We start from the raw sequence: 13299 nt of genomic DNA, 5'->3' as shown, positions 1-13299 counted from the left end.
CCTCCCCTTTCCCAAAAAACCACTCCCCCACCAGCCGCCCCCCTCGGGCCCCCCCGCAGTGTTTAACACGAGTTTTTACATTAAAAACCTGTGGCCCCCTGGGGCAGAAACGCGTATGTGAATGGGGGGAGCTGGTCCCTCTCAGTTTAGGGTGGACTCTGACTGGGGGGGGGGGGKGGTCTCTGCCCGGGACCGGGGCAGCCCATACGAGTTCTCCCTAGCCTCCCCCACCCCATCTGTTCTTCCCACCCTACAATATGGGCAGGTCTGGACTGTGCTAATGAGGTGCAATTCCCCACCCCCTGTAGTTGCCATGAGGACCCGTCACGGGTCGGGGGAGGAGGGAGCTCAGTGGGTCCAGGACTGGGATCCTGGATATGCAAATAGGGGGTATAGCTTATCAGCAAAAGACCCAACTAATTATGCCCTCATTCGCATACAGAGCACCTGGGCCCCAACCTTGACTTGGCTCCTCCCCACTCCCCAAGGCCACTGTGAGGTTTCAGGGGCCGGGGAGGTCACCTGGGTCCTTTGCCATGTGGTGGGATGGGACACAACACCTGGAGCCTGCCCTGGGGTGGGGGGTCCGCAACACCTGAGGCCTCTCTTGGGGGTGGTCTTCAACACCTGGGCCCCTCCTGCAGGGGGCTGCAGAGACTGGGCAAATCCCAACCCCGTGTCCCGCCTTGGGGTAGGCTAGATCTGGGGGGTCCTGGCCCCTCTCATACAGAGGGCACAGCCAGGGGGAGGTCCCAGCACACCTGTGTCCCTTCTCATGGTGGGGGAAGGTGGGGGTACCTGCAGACCTTGAGGCCTCCCCTACACCTGTGTCCCTTCCCGAGGAGCTGCTGCACACCTGGGTCCCCTCCCAGGCAGGCCTCACCCCCTGGCCTTGGGCTGGGCTATAAGCAAACGCGGAGGCCTTGACGGAGCCCAGGAGGTGACAGCGATGGTGTCAGCACTGCTGTTCACGCTGGTGGCCACGGTGGCCATGCTGGGCCAGCGGGCAGACGCCCAGTGCCCCACGGCTGCTGACCTGCGCCCTGCCAACGGCACGCGGGTGTGCGCCCAGCTCTATGCTGACAACAGCCCCTACTACGACCAGTGCTGCGCCGGGGAGGTGCTGGTGGTGCCACCGGGCAGCGACGCGCCCTACATGCCCCGTGGCTGGTCTGCCCGCGCCTCCTCCCTCGTGGTGGGCACCAGATGCGAGCTGACCGTGTGGTCGCGCAAAGCCAAGAAGGGCAAGTCACGACGCTTCAGTGCTGGCGCTTGGCCGCGGCTGCAGGAGGTGCGCCGGGGGCTCTTCGGGGACTGGAACGATGCCATCCGGGGCTATTACTGCACCTGCAAGTGAGTGGCAGCACGGGGCAGGCAGCGGGGGCAGTGCCGGGGAGTGGGGGCTGAGGCCAGGCAATGAGAGGTGCCGTGAGACAACGTGGGTCAACGTGAGCTGGTGTGGATCAACGTGAGCCGGTGTGGGTCAAGACGTGCCAGCATGGGTCACTGTGAGGCAGCACAGCTCAAGATGAGCCGTGGGCCAAACCATGCCCAAGTTGGCCAAGAGATGCCGATGTGAGCTCGAAGACGAGCTGACACGGGCCAACACGAGCCAACAGTAGCCAAGACAAATCAACATGAGCTAATGTTGGCCAGGACCCACCATCTTGATGGCCAACATATGCCAAGCCGGGCCAAGCAAGTCAGCCTTTGTCAACGTGAGTCAACATGGGCCAAGCCACGCCAAGGACAATGCCCCTTATGGAACCTGCGTGTCCCGTAGGCCGATGCAACCGCACCCCCCCTGCCGCCCACTGTGCAGTCAATAAAGCCCTGAGGCAGCAGCAGCTCCTGCCTGTGGGGTCCTTTATTGGGGAGGGTCCCCAGCCCCCCCAGTGGGTCTCTGGATGGGAGAAGGGGTTCCCCATGCCCTCTACCCCATGGGGATGTGGGAAGTGGCCCCTGCTGTGTACTCACCCACTCCCCCAAAAAACCACACAGCACTTGGTGGTGTTCCAAAAGGACACATGTAATTTGGGGGGGGTCCCCCATGTCCCCCCAGGGGCCCCCCGTCCTGTGCAGTACAAAACCCGACCATATAAATATCACTTCGTTAAAAAACAAGACTGTGGGGGCAGGGGGGAGTTTTCGTGGAAGGGACCAACAGAAAAAAATCCCAAATCAACAAAAACAAAACAAAGGCAAGGAGGGTCTGGGCAGGGGGGACACACCCCGAATCAGTAGTGTGGTGTGTTGTGGTGGGGGGAGGAAGGGGACTGTAGTTTTGGGGACCCCCCGTCATGGAGATGTAGGGGGGCAATACCCTGTTGCCTGAGGGGAATAGAAAAGATGGGGCTAAAAGAAACAAAAAAAGGAGAAAATGCCCCAAAATGGGTCCCAAAGGCAGGGGGCACCGGGATGAGCCCCTGCACCCTCAAAACTCTGGGATGGCAGCTACCCCTTCAAATCTCTGCTGTGGGGTCCCCAGCTCAGTAGTACAGGTCAGGGGGCCAGCACCCCCCAGCAGTGCCTTCCAGGAACATCCCAGTCCTGCTCCAGTTTGGGGGTGGCGCCGAGGAGAAGGAGCAGGAGGAGGCGCAGAAGGGGGTCCAGGGAGTCTCCCCCAGGGTGGGGGGGTCTCACCGCAGCCGGTGCTGCCGCATGAGGGGTACAATACAGGCAGGGGGGCCCGCGACACCCAGGAATGGGTGGCGGAGCAGCTCTGGGGCACTCGCCCGCTGTGCCGGGTCCCGCACCAGCATCCGCTCCAGGAACCCTTTCAGCGATGGTGACACCTGGAGAGGGATGGAAAGGATGTTGTGAGATGCCCCCTGGCAGTCCCCAGAAAACGGGTACACCCTCTCCCCAGTCACCTTGTGGCCATTCTTGAGCCGGGGTGGGAGGTTGTCCCGGATCAGCTTCATGGCTTTGAGTGGGGGCTCGTTGAAATAAGGGGGTTCCCCATCCACCATCTCGATGACCATCACCCCCAGGGACCAGATGTCTACCTGCGGGGGAAGTGAAACCACAAAAATGAAGGGGGGTTTGGAAAGAAGGCCACCTGGAGCCCCTCAAACATACCCTTGGTACTTCCACACATGCTGGGCACCCCTAAACTCATCCCAGACTCACCATGTGCTCCCCAAACCCACCCCAGCTACCCTTAAACCCATCCCAAACCCCCCATAACATACCTCAGGGTGGTAAAGAAGGCAGGAGATGAACTTGGGGGTCCACATACCCTCCCCAACCCTGCTAAACCCACCCCAACACCCATGAAACCCACCTTAAACACCCGCTAAAGCACCCCAGGACCCCCTAAACTCCCCCAAGCCCTCAGACACACCTCAGGGCCATAGGGCAGGCGGGAGATGAGCTCGGGGGCCATCCAGTAGGGGGTGCCCACCAGGGACTTGCGCCGTGGCACCTCCTTGTTCACTTGGGCGCAGAACCCGAAATCTGAGAGTTTAACCTGCCAATGGGGCCAGGGCTGGTCGAGGCAGAATCCCAAAGGATCCAGGGTGGAGGTTTTGGGAGGGATTTTTGGGGGTTCCTACCCGCCCGTCGTGTGTGAGAAGGATGGAGTCGCTCTTAATGTCACGGTGGATTACGCCCTGGGAGTGGAGCACGGCGAGCGCCCGCAGCACAGAGCGGCACACGGCTGCAATCTGCTCCTCGGACATCCTGGGTACGGCATCCTGTCATCGCCCCTGTCACCTCTGTCACTCCCCCCTTGTCAGCTCAGTCACCCATCGCCTCTGCCACCCCTGTCCCGCCTGGTCACCTGGTGTGGGTGACGATGTCGGTCAGGGCACCACCCTCCAGGAACTCCATGACCACCCAGAGCTCGTCACCCACCAGGTAACTGTTGTACATCTCCACCACGTTCTCGTGCTGGTGGTCCCGCATGATCACCACCTGGGCAGGGGACGACACAAGGGTGGCACCCTGGGACTGTCCACAGAGGGTCCCCAGGGCATTGGGACATCCCCAGTGGGTCACCAAGCGGTCCTTCAGGAGCTTTGAGGGGGCTCTCAGGGCTTCCCCAAGGGTCTCTGAAGTGCCTCTATGAAGTCCCCAAGGGTCTTTGAGATCTGTAGGGGTCTCTAAGGGTCTCTGAGCCATCCCCAAATCTGCCTAGTGGTCTCCATGGTTCTCAAAGGGTCCCCAAGTCTCTCCAAGTTTTCCCAAGTGTCTCCAAGTTTTCCCAAGTCTCTCCAAAGGTCCCCAAGGCTCTCAAGGGGGACCCCCAAGTCCCCAGGACTGCCCCCCACCCTCACCTCATTGAAGAGCAGTTCCCGCCGCTGCTGTTTGCGCAAGTCCATCTTTTTGACGGCCACGAGCTTGCCAGAGCCGCGCACAGTTGCAATGCAGACGATGCCCGTGGAGCCCTCGCCAATCTTGATGAAGTTGTCCAGGTACGTGCGGGGGTCGCCAGGGTCCACCACCATCTGCAGCGCTGCCCGGAACTGCTCATGGGACACACGCTGGGGTCCCCCCAACGGGGCAGGAGCAGGGCCAGAGGGACGTGGGGCTGCGGGGTCTGGGGCAGGGGGAGGCGGCTCCAGGGCTTTGGGAGGGCACGGGGGGCCAGGGGCGTGGGAGGCACTGGGAGCACCGGTGGGGACCGGTCCATTGGGGGTGACCTCCTGCAGGCGTCCCGGGCGGTGCTCGGCCTGTGGGGACAGGGGAGAGGGGCATCAGCCCCTGGAATTCCCATGGGAATGTCAGGGGCCAGTGCCAGGGCCTCTGGACAGAGGTCAGAGGGAAAGGCTTGAGGAAGGAAGAGGAAGAGACACCGGAGCCACAGTCACAGCACCAGGAAGGAAGTGCAGAGTCGGTGGCCTTCAGGATGCCCCGATTCTTATTGGGATACGGGAAGCTGTTAGGAAGAGGAGCAGAGGAGCTGCTTCCAAGGAGGAGGAAAGGAAGAGGCAGAGCAAGGAAGAGGAAGCTGTTTTGGTGCTGAGGACGCAGCACTGGGCAGGGGAGAACCCCCAAACACCCCAATTCTGGGAAGCTGCAAGGAACAGGGGCAGAGAAGCTGCTTCTGAGGAAGAACAGGAGAAGCAGAGCGAGAAAGAGGAAGCAGAAGAAGAGAAAACAGCTCCAGAGCCAAGGATGTGACCTCAGGGAAGGAAGCTGCTGTTGATCTCAGCATTGGAGCACAGGAAGCCATGAAGAAGAAGAGCAGAGAACTGGCTCTGGAAGAGCAAGAAGAGCAGGAAGAGGAAAAGGAAGATGAGGAAGAGCCTGGGGGCACCCCTTTACCTGGGCGCTGCCCCCCCGGCTGGGGTCGGTGTCGGCGCGGGGGTACGTGTGGAAGGGGCGTCCGGGCGCCGTCTTCAGCCCCACTCCGGGAGCGCCAGGAACGCCGGGAATCTCAGGGGGCCGCAGGTCAGACCCTGAGAGTGGGCGCTGCTCACGGGGTGGGGGCCGGGGGGGCCCCTCTCCAGCTGAGCTGGATTTGGGGCGACCCCCGGAGGGGTGGGGGGGCTCCCGCCCAGCTGCAGCTTTGGGGTCCTCCCGCTCCCGGGTCTGGGGAGGTCGTGGCTCCGCGTCCCCATGGTGGTGGCGGCTCTTGCCAGGCTCCGGGTGGGAATGGGGGAGCCCCGGGGCCAGGCCGTTCTTAGGGAGGTGCCGGGAGGGGCAGGGGGGGCTGTCCCGACGCAGGGAGTTGGAGCGGGTCACAGACACGGCCTCTAGCTCATCCAGGAGCCACGCCAGGGTCCCGTCCCGGCCCCCAGGGGTGCCATCCCGGGTCCCTTTGGAGCCACGCACAATGGGCTGCGGGAAGTGGGGGTTGGGGGGAACATACAGGGGAAAACAGGGGAAAGAAGGGGAAAAAAACAACAGAAAGATGACATGGAATGGCTGCAGGGGCATGGCGGGACAGGCAGAGGGGAAGTGGCTTGGCTGGAGCATCCCTCCGGGGACTGTCCCAGATCCCAGAATGATTCCTGGTTGCCCCCCGGGGATTGGGGTTCCGCCTCAACGACCAGGAAGGTCCCAAAACACTGGGGGGTTTGATGGGGTGGGAACTGGGGTAACTGAACTGTCAGAACTGAGGTGGGAATGGGTGGATGTGGGAATGGGGGGGCTGTGGGAATGAGGGGTCACTGATTTGGAGCCTTAAACAAATTGGAATAAACACAATGGGGATGAAATCAGGTGGGAATGATCCTGAGTTCCAATGGGATAGGCTGGTTCCAGGTGTGGGGAGGGAGTCTCACCTGGGTGGTCCCTGTCCTGGGGGATCCAACCATCACCTCCCTGCTCCATGATCCCCAAATTGCCCCCAATTAGGTTTTCTGGGAGGGTGGGAAAGGGGTAGGGACCCATCTACAGCCTCTCTGATCCATTATACTGAAATTCCCTGCCCCAGAACCCCCAAATTCCTCCCAGTTTGACCCTAAAGGGCATCCAGGACCCCCTTACGTACTGCAAGACACCAAATTCCCCCAAACCTGTCCTGGGGACTGTGTAAGCCCCTGCCTCCCCACTCCCTGCTCCATGATCCCAAAATCCCCTGGTCCATGACTCCCCAATTTTAGGGAGGTAGGAAGGGGACAGGGACCCAGCTCCCACCTCCCTGCTTTGTGACCACCAAATTCCCCCCAGTTTGGCTTTTTGACCCCCAAGAGTGGCCAGCAACTCCCTACCTGCTCCACGGCCCCCAAATTCTCCCTGAACATTGAAGTATCCCATAATTTTCTCGCTCCAAGATCCTCAAACTGCCCCCAATTCAACCCCAAAGAGTGCCCAGAACCGCTTTGCCTCCTCCAAACCCAGAACGGTGACCCAGCCATGCCCTTCCCACCCCACAACTCCCTGAATTCCCAATATTCCCAGTTTTCCGCACCTTGTGGGCCCCGCGGATGGCAGTGATGCAGGCGGGGTCCACGAGGGGTTTGGGGCGCCGAGCGGACTCCTCGAGCAGGCCCTGCCACTGACGGGGCAGTCCCGTGAAGCGCTGCTCCGAGGGGTCATACCCCGTGTGCACCCGGTGCTCGAAGTTGGACGGCGCCGAGATCTCCACCCGCTTCTTCTTCTTGGAGAACATGGCCTGGGATGTGCTCCTGGCAACGGCATCAGGCCCCAAAAATCCCAGCGTTAGGATGAGGGAAAGGGGAAACTTCATCAGGAATGGGATCAGCCCTCAATATCCAGAGTTACAATGGGAAATGTCATTGGGAACAGAAACAGCCCCTGAAATCCAGCATTACCATGGGGAATGGCACTGGGAAGGGGATCAGCCTCCAAATCCCACCATTGGAATGAAATAAATTGGAAATGTTGTTGGGATGAAATGCCTTGGGATGGATGGGATCAGATGCAAAATTGCAGCATTATAATAAGGTAAACGGGAAAACACTGTCAGGATGAAATGCATTGTGTGGGGATGGGATCAGCCCCCAAAATCCCATTGCTGGAATGATTTTTTACCCATCCCTTGGCCACTTTGTCCAACATCCCCACCTTTAATCCAATTACTTCCCATTTTTCCCTAATTCCAAGCTTGGAAACACCAGGAGTGCCAGAAATTCCCGCTCAGAAATGAGATTAATCCATTGATTACCTCATCTGGACTAACAAACAGATGAAACAGCTTTGAAGCACTGCAAAAAGCCAAAACAACCCCCTTTTTCTGGGATCCCGGTGGTGTGATTATTGATCTGGGGCACAATCTGAGCATTCTGGCTGTATTAATTCCTTGCTTTTCCATGTATTTCCTGCAGTTTCCAGGCCCAGGACAAGTTGAGCTGGGAGGATTTTGGAAATGTGATCCCAGTGAAGCCACAAATCCCACTAGAAAAGGCCCCAAAGTCCTGCGGATCCTGGGCGGGTCCCTTTTTCCCACTTCCGCTGCTTTTCCCGGTGTCAATTTCCTGCTGTTTCCTCTCATTTTTTTTCTGGCTCCTTGTCTTAACACCATTTTCCAGACTCCAGAATCCCACTGCTTCCAAAGTTTTCTCACCGTTTTTCCCAGTCTTTGAGGTTTTCTCCTTAAGTCAATGATCCATTAGGGAAGTTTTTCTCCTCCTCCAATTGGACCCCAGTGAAAAACTGTCAGAATTCCATATATTCTCCATTTTCCCTGTTCATTCTAGTCCTTCCACTTTTCTAGAACACCACCAGAATCTTCCCTGGATTGCCAAAATCACATTTTTGGATGGAAAGTTCTCCAGGTTTGGGGAAATCGCAACTGAATTTGCAGCAGGAGGATTAATATCTGCTGCATCTGGGCTTTTCCTGCTGGGAATTCCATGGGAAATATCCAAGGGTGATCCAGGTCAGCCAGAACATTGGGGAGGTGAAGCATCCAGGGCCTCTAGACATCAAATCCACCTGATTTCACACCCAAAATCCCCTTTCTTTTGGGATGGTTGGGGAAAAATTGGGGGCACATGGTGAGGGCAGAGGTATTCTGAAGAATTCCAGAGTATGGGATGGGGGGCAGGAGGAAGTGAACCCTGTCTTCCTTATTCCTCACCCTTTTCCAGGTTGCAGTCCTGGGATCTCAGAGGGGTTTAATTAGTCACCAATAAACAAGGAATCAAGTCCACACCAGGCAGATTGTTCTCCTATTTTCCCTAGAATTGCCCACAAAATTCCTCAAATTCCCCCCAAACCAGTGGTATTTTGCCTGTGTCCTGGTGGGAATCATGCTGACACCCTCAAGATGAAAAACAAAGGGAAAAGTAAAGGGGGAAAAAAGCACACAGAGGTGTTTCCAGCCCTCCCATAAACCCCAAATCCAAGCAAATCTCATGTTACTGAGCAGGAGAGTGCCCAGGAAGGGATTGAAATGGGATTTTCAGCAAATTTCAGAGTGTTCAGTCTGGAGCTGGGTGAATTTTAGGAAACCAAATTCTCAGGCTGGCATCATTGCATTCTAGACGTGGCATTTGGCTTCATCCTGCTTTCTAAATTCCAATATTGCCCTTTTTTTTTTCCCCTGGGTGGAGCCGGTCCATCCATTCCATCACTCCTCTCTTTGGCCCAAATTGCCCCATTTCCCCTAAAATTCCAACCTGGCCCCTATGGAACCAGAGAGCCCAGGGAAGACCAGAGATCTGGGGAGAGCTCCCAGGGAGATCTGGGGCTGATCCCAAGGGGATTCCTAGGGACTACCTGCTCTGGAGCCTTCCCGGGATCCCATTTTGGGGGACGTGGTGAGAAAATTCCACCAGATGAAAAACTGACCTTGTATTCCCACTGCTTATTCCTCTTCTTTTTTCCCCCTAGATTTCCCCAAATCCTGAGCTCACGCTAGATTTGATCCTTTTGGTAGGACACAGGAAGAGCCAAAGTCTCCACTGAAAAATCCCTGAGCTGTTTTTTTTTTTCTTTTTCTTTTGGGGAATTATTTTACTGGTGTCAGCCAGAATAGGAAGAGACTCAATACCCTCCAATTTCACATCTTCCATGAAAAGCTTCCACCTTCAGAGCCCCTGGTTATAATTTAGGATCCTTGGGAACCAGCTCCTTAACAAAGCAGGGACAGATCATAGCATCCCACAAACTCACGGGATTCTGGCAGAATAGGTGAAAGCAAGTATTCCCAATCCCAGGCAGATCCTGCTGGAAGTGTGTTGGGGTTGCTCCGAGATGTTGTTTTCCTTAAAAAAAGCCAAAACCCCGGAAGCATCACCAGGTGGGTCCCCGACCTATGGGTGAATTCCCTGGGCTGGAATCCCGAGATTCCCTGCAGTGGGGTCACATTCCCAGGGAAACGGAGGCCGGGAAGGCTGGGACCAAAGTGTTCTGGCCGGGAAAGGTGAGTCGGACTGGCCCAACTGGATCTGCCAGAGGAGGAGGAGGAGAAGGAGGAGGAGGAGGAGGAGGAGGAGGAGGAGGATGATATTCCAGGAATACCGGAATTCCAGGAAGAATACCAGAATTCCTGGAATCTCGTGATCCACAAGGAGCCTCGAAAGCTCAAAGGTCCCCCAAATGGGGATCATTTCCTCCTTCAGGGAAAAATTCTGGGAAGGGAATCGGGAGATCCAAACTCTCTGGAAAAGGGAATCAACAGCTCAAAGCTTCTGTGATCGCTAGGAAAATCAGGTAGGGAGGGAAGGGGGAGGAAGGCAGAGAGGAGGGAAAGGAGGAAAGAGTCAGAAAAGGAGAGAGACAAAGGAGGAGAAGAGAAAAGCAAAAAGAAACGAAAAGGAGGAATTCTGGCAGAATTCAACTTTTTTCCTGAAGCAGGAAGAGACTGGAAGTGCAGGGAGAGGGAGGGAGGAACGTTGGGAATCTCCACCCCGGGGCAAAGGGAGGGCCAATGAATGATGATCCAGTTAATCAGTAATCCTGTCCATCCATAAAGATCCAGTTCACCAAAATCCAAGAAAACAGCAAATCCCTCCCTGAAGGCTGCTTCAGGAATACCTCCAGACAACCCTCCCAGGGCTCCAGGGAACCCAGGTTTCATCCCAGAGGGATGAATAAATTAAAAGATTGATTAAAGTCATGGGAACGGGTTAGGTTGGAAAACCCAGAGCAATTCCTGAGCAACCCAGAGCAAAACCCTAATGCTTGATCTGCAGCCACCAACGAGATGCTGGAGACCAAATTTCCACTTTTTACCCCCAAACCCCAAAAGGGAATGGCGGGAGAGTGAAGTTTTTGGCCATTTCCTAAGGATTGCTGGATCTTTTCCACATCTGAATATTTCCCATGAACCAAATTTCCACACCTGTCCCAGGTCAGTCCCTCTATCCCACCACTCCTTATTACAGAATTAACTAAATTATGAGGAAAACACATCTAAAAACCCAAATCCAGAAGCTTTTCCTGTTTTTTTTTTCTTCTTTTCCTTTGAGGAACGGTGAAAGGAACACCACAAAAACATTGGGAACGGCAATTTCCCTTACTACTGCGCCAAAAATGGGGGAAAAAAACACTGTTTTTGAGGAGCTAGGACATCGTTGAGGAATCCCATGGCCGTGTGCCTTGGAGTTCCTGACCCAGATGCACAGGAAACGCTGGAAAAATCCACCCCAGTGCTCTGGGGCCGGGTGGGAGCGTCAGGAGGAGACCGCCACACCCCTTGGAATGAAGAATTCTGGAAATTATTTTCGGATACGTTTCCTACCTTCCAGAAAGGGAAAACTTTCCTCCCTCAGCTCCGCATTCCGAGTCTTCCGGGAAAAGGGCTGCACGGGAAGAACGGAATTCCCTCAGGATGACCCTAAACCGCGCCATTTAGCATGTTTTTAGGGCGGGGGACGTTAGATCCATATCCCGAGGCTCTCCACAAATTCCAGGGTTTCCCAAGGCTGTTGCCGCCGCCCCCCCCGGTGATGCGGGGGCCCCCAATTCCCCCTCAAATCCACCCCCAGCCTCCCACCATTACCACAAAATTCCTTGGCCGCGGTGGGTCTCTAAACCCCAGATTCCCCCGAAATCCCCCAAATCCCGCCCGAGCGCCCTCAGCCCCCACCCCGAGCTCCCCCAGGCCTCACTCGGCCGTTGCCGCCGCCATATTGGGATCGAGCCACATCCGGGTCCTCCCACGCCCGCGTCGCCGCGGCGACAGACCTTGCCCCAAGAGGTGGGGACATGAACGACAGGGGCGTGTCGGGCTAAATATGGGCAAGGGGAGGTGTACGTGGAACCGAATATGGATAAGAAGCGTGGCCTAGGGCGGAGAGGAGCCGAATATGGGCGGGGAAGGCGTTTTGAGGTGGGGCTTAGGGCGGGAGAAGCGGGATTCATGACAAAAAAGGCGGGGTTTAAGACAGGAGAGGAGGGGGTCAAGGCGGGAGGGGCGGGATCTAAGATGGACGTCGCTGCTGAGGGGGCGGGTCTCCGCACTGTGATCCACCAGCGATTAGGGCGGGATTTAGTGATAGTCTGAGCAGTTACCGCACGAATCACGGAGAGTTGCCTTCCCTTTATCCAATCGCAGCGCGGTGCGCTCGGATGGGGTAAGATGGCGGCGCACTGAGACGAGCGTGGCGGCTCCGCTCGCTCCACTCCCACCTGGTCCCCAGTGCCCTCCCCCGGCAGTTCTGACCGTGCGTTCTCCCTTCAGAGTCTCGGAGATGTCGCTCCGCGCCGTGCTCAGGGCCGTGGCCTCGCTGCCCCGCTGCAGTGCGTAAATCATCCCCCCATCTCCAAACCCGCCGCTCCCCCAAAACCCCCTGACCCCTCTCCATGTTCCCCCCCGCAGGTCCGGGGCTGCTCCTCCCGTCGCCGCCGCCCCCTCCTCCATCCGCCGCTATGGCCACGCTCAACCAGATGCATCGTCGCGGCCGTCCCGCTCCCCCTCCCCGCAAACCGGGCCCCACTCTCGGCCGCCCCCAAATTAAAGGGGTGGTGCTGAAAAACCTGATCCGAAAGCCCAAAAAACCCAACTCGGCCAACCGCCGCTGCGTGAGGGTGCGGCTCAGCACCGGCCGCGAGGTGATCGCCTTCGTGCCYGGTGAGGGTCACAACCTGCAGGAGCACCACGTGGTGCTGGTGCAGGGTGGGCGCACCCAGGACCTGCCCGGCGTCAAACTCACCATCGTACGCGGGAAGTACGACTGTGCCCACGTGCAGGCGAAGAAATGAGGGGGAGATCTCGTGGGGGGGGGGGTTCCTGGACTATGACCAGCCCGGGGTGAGGGTCCCCAGGTGGGGGACACACTGGCCCTGGGCGTTTGTTGTTTGAATTAAAACTTGAGTTGATGTGGGTTGTGGTGTGGAGTGTTGATGGAGGTATTGGGAAGGGTCTGTACGGTGCTGGGAAGTATGGTGGAGAGACAGGAGGCATTGGGAAGGGGCCTTTGGTGGACCTAGAAGGGGTGGTGCGCAGTGGAAGGAGTCCTGGGGGCAGTGTTAAGTGGCTGGGAGGGCAGTAGGGAGGACTGGAAGGCCCTGGGAAGAGTCCGGCGGAGTATCTAAGGACTCGGACAGAGCAGCTCAGGGCACTAGAAGGGCACCGCGGTTTCACTGAGATCGCCCTGGAGAGTGTCATTGGGGTCACCAAAGCCGGAGCGCTCCGAGTCTGAGGCCGGGGGCGTGGCCAGAGCTGCCCGGGTGGGCGCAGTCCGGGCGCGTGTTCTGCACCGCCCCCGGCTCCTCCCCTACGTCATACGCACCAGTCGCGCGCCGGTGCCCAAGATGGCGGCGTGCCGGGCGCTGCTGGCGGTGCGGCGCGGGGCCGGGGCGGGCGGGCGGCGCGGGACCACGGGGGCGAGGGCGGCGCGGCGGGTGCCCGTCCCCCGGGGGCGGGCGTGCCTACCTCGGATTTCCACACGACGTAGGCGGCGGGGCGCGACTCGGGCGGCGAGGGCTGCCCCTTCC

At 57.8% G+C, this 13299-nt stretch overlaps 4 protein-coding genes across 7 annotated transcripts in view; 3 read left to right on the top strand and 1 right to left on the bottom strand.

The window, feature by feature from the left end:
• The first annotated feature begins 6 nt into the window (after nt 1-6).
• Nucleotides 7-1832, top strand: SYCN (syncollin). The gene has a single exon (XM_057387317.1). It carries the CDS (start codon nt 950-952, stop codon nt 1355-1357), a length of 408 nt encoding a protein of 135 aa, XP_057243300.1. The 5' UTR covers nt 7-949; the 3' UTR covers nt 1358-1832.
• A 176-nt stretch (nt 1833-2008) lies between these two features.
• PAK4 (p21 (RAC1) activated kinase 4) lies at nt 2009-11552 on the bottom strand. 4 transcript variants are annotated; one of them, XM_057387315.1, is made up of 11 exons: nt 11472-11536; nt 11102-11197; nt 9532-9623; nt 6863-7079; nt 5272-5787; nt 4281-4676; nt 3785-3918; nt 3558-3684; nt 3347-3472; nt 2874-3008; nt 2009-2795 (listed from the first exon to the last, which is right to left on the bottom strand). In XM_057387315.1, exons 4-11 carry the CDS (start codon nt 7061-7063, stop codon nt 2640-2642), a joined length of 1791 nt encoding a protein of 596 aa, XP_057243298.1. In that variant the 5' UTR covers nt 7064-7079; nt 9532-9623; nt 11102-11197; nt 11472-11536; the 3' UTR covers nt 2009-2639. The 4 variants fall into 4 exon arrangements, with proteins under 4 accessions (XP_057243298.1, XP_057243295.1, XP_057243297.1 ...); XM_057387312.1 differs by lacking the exon at nt 9532-9623 and having other exon boundaries at nt 11102-11162; nt 11472-11552; XM_057387314.1 differs by lacking the exon at nt 9532-9623 and having other exon boundaries at nt 11472-11530.
• A 298-nt stretch (nt 11553-11850) lies between these two features.
• On the top strand, nt 11851-12686 carry MRPS12 (mitochondrial ribosomal protein S12). The gene is made up of 3 exons (XM_057387316.1): nt 11851-11936; nt 12044-12102; nt 12182-12686. Exons 1-3 carry the CDS (start codon nt 11932-11934, stop codon nt 12562-12564), a joined length of 447 nt encoding a protein of 148 aa, XP_057243299.1. The 5' UTR covers nt 11851-11931; the 3' UTR covers nt 12565-12686.
• Nucleotides 12687-13116: 430 nt separating this feature from the next.
• The window catches only part of SARS2 (seryl-tRNA synthetase 2, mitochondrial), a 4389-nt gene continuing 4206 nt past the window's right edge, over nt 13117-13299 (top strand). Inside the window, exon 1 of the mRNA XM_057387318.1 lies at nt 13117-13255. Within this exon, the coding sequence (XP_057243301.1) occupies nt 13117-13255 (139 nt within the window). The remainder of the gene's footprint in view (nt 13256-13299) is intronic.

The sequence above is a fragment of the Malurus melanocephalus genome, unplaced genomic scaffold, assembly GCF_030028575.1.
Source record: "Malurus melanocephalus ecotype Western Australia unplaced genomic scaffold, MMel_1.1 scaffold_1186, whole genome shotgun sequence".
NCBI lineage: Eukaryota > Metazoa > Chordata > Aves > Passeriformes > Maluridae > Malurus > Malurus melanocephalus.
This window is presented reverse-complemented; position numbering and strand designations above follow the sequence as displayed.